We start from the raw sequence: 1,545 nt of genomic DNA, 5'->3' as shown, positions 1-1,545 counted from the left end.
TCTCTGTCATGGTGTGCAACCCCGGCGGAAACAAACGCCTTCTCAGCCAAAAAGGGCCGGGGTAAGCCGGGACTAGATAAGGCATTGTGCTGATTTCAGGGATTTGAAGTTCAAGACTTCATTTTCGACTTGAATTACAAAATCAAGGTTTATTTTCAGACTTTTCCCAGTTAGCAATTAAGAAGTCGTCGGTCTCGAGTGCATGAAACGAAAACCAAGAATTGATTTTGATCGTCGATCAAAATACCTGGTCGCCACAGTCATGTATGCGCATATGCATACATGCGTGCAGTAGTAGGTAACAATGAGCTCAGACTTTGTCGCCACCGGGGGCGGCGGCGGGAGTGGGGGCGGGGGCGGCGGCCGCGGAGGCCAGGGCGATGATGGTGTCGGTCAGGGCGTTCTCAAAGACCATGTTCTTGTCCTGGGGCCTATCAGGAACAAAAAAGGCGTAGGTCTTCTTGACGGCGGACTCGAGGGCGGGGACGAACTTGTAGGCCTCGTATGCACCGCCCATCGTCTCCTTGATGGCCTTGCTGAAGGCGGAGTCAAAGACAGTGGACTTATCCTTGGCTGGGGCAGCATCGGCGGCGGTGGCTGCAGTCCTGAAGGCGGTGTCGATCTGGTCAATGGCCTTGAGCTCCCCGGCAGGGATCGGCCCCTTGACTTCCTCGCGGGCGGGCTTGACGGCGTGGACCTCAAGGATGCCGGCGATGATGCGGAGCGACTCGCCGAAAATGGCCACGAAGGAGTCGTACTTGGCCTCCGGGGTAGCGCCCTGGGCGATCTTGGAGGCCGCCACCTGAGCGAAGGAGACCCTGGTGCTGAAACTGGCGTTGGTGCTGGACGCGTTGGTGAACCCGTCGAGTGACCAGTCGCCAAAGTTCTGGATGAAGGTGGTATGGAAACACTTGTCCTTGTCTGTTGGAGGGACCACGGCTGCGGCCGCCACGGCCGCCTTGAAGGCATTGTTGGCCTTCTCAATTAGCTTCTGCTCCTCGGTTGTGGCCTTGGGTTGTGCCCCAGCCGGGGCGTGGCCGGCTTCGGCAGCGTACGAGATGGCTGACCCGGCCACGATGGCGACGGCCACGAAGAGCGCCACCGTGCACTGCTGCACTGCCATTGTTGCTGCTCTTGTCTTGCGTTGGTTGGTTTGCACAGTATATGTAGGAGGAGAGATTATGGTGTGGTGTGAGGATGAAGGAGCTTAGCTCTATATATAGATGCCCAAATTAGCAATCTCCTCCTCTCCTCTCCCTTTTTAGCCGAACTAATTATACCTATGAGCTCGTCATCCCATAAACCAATCAATTAGATCGCTAAATACCGATTGACCTCGTGGGGTAATAACCTTCCCATCCGAACTGGATAGGATCCTCTCCCCTCTACCAATCCTCCAAATATATCCACGCTTGAAGGATGAAAGACCAAACATGATGTTGTGTCCACGTGAATGATGAACCTCTCTTAGGGGTAGATTGTAACAGATCATACTTATATTAGGGCGTTTAAAATTCTTGGGCATAACAAATTAGGGGTGGTTAT

General features: G+C 54.2%; 1 protein-coding gene across 1 annotated transcript; it reads right to left on the bottom strand.

Moving 5' to 3' along the window:
- Window positions 1-90: 90 nt before the first annotated feature.
- LOC123177918 (pollen allergen KBG 41-like) lies at window positions 91-1,175 on the bottom strand. The gene has a single exon (XM_044591346.1). The coding sequence runs from the start codon at window positions 1,121-1,123 to the stop codon at window positions 311-313; it is 813 nt and encodes a 270-aa protein (XP_044447281.1). The 5' UTR covers window positions 1,124-1,175; the 3' UTR covers window positions 91-310.
- Between the last annotated feature and the right edge of the window lie 370 nt (window positions 1,176-1,545).

The sequence above is a fragment of the Triticum aestivum genome, unplaced genomic scaffold (genome assembly GCF_018294505.1).
Source record: "Triticum aestivum cultivar Chinese Spring unplaced genomic scaffold, IWGSC CS RefSeq v2.1 scaffold280109, whole genome shotgun sequence".
Taxonomy (NCBI): domain Eukaryota; kingdom Viridiplantae; phylum Streptophyta; class Magnoliopsida; order Poales; family Poaceae; genus Triticum; species Triticum aestivum.
Note: the sequence above shows the minus strand (reverse complement) of the source record. Positions and strands in the feature narration are given on the sequence as shown.

Excerpts from the sequence above, each read along its gene's own strand:
- LOC123177918 (XM_044591346.1), bottom strand. The coding sequence starts at position 1,123 with ATGGCAGTGCAGCAGTGCACGGTGGCGCTCTTCGTGGCCGTCGCCATC.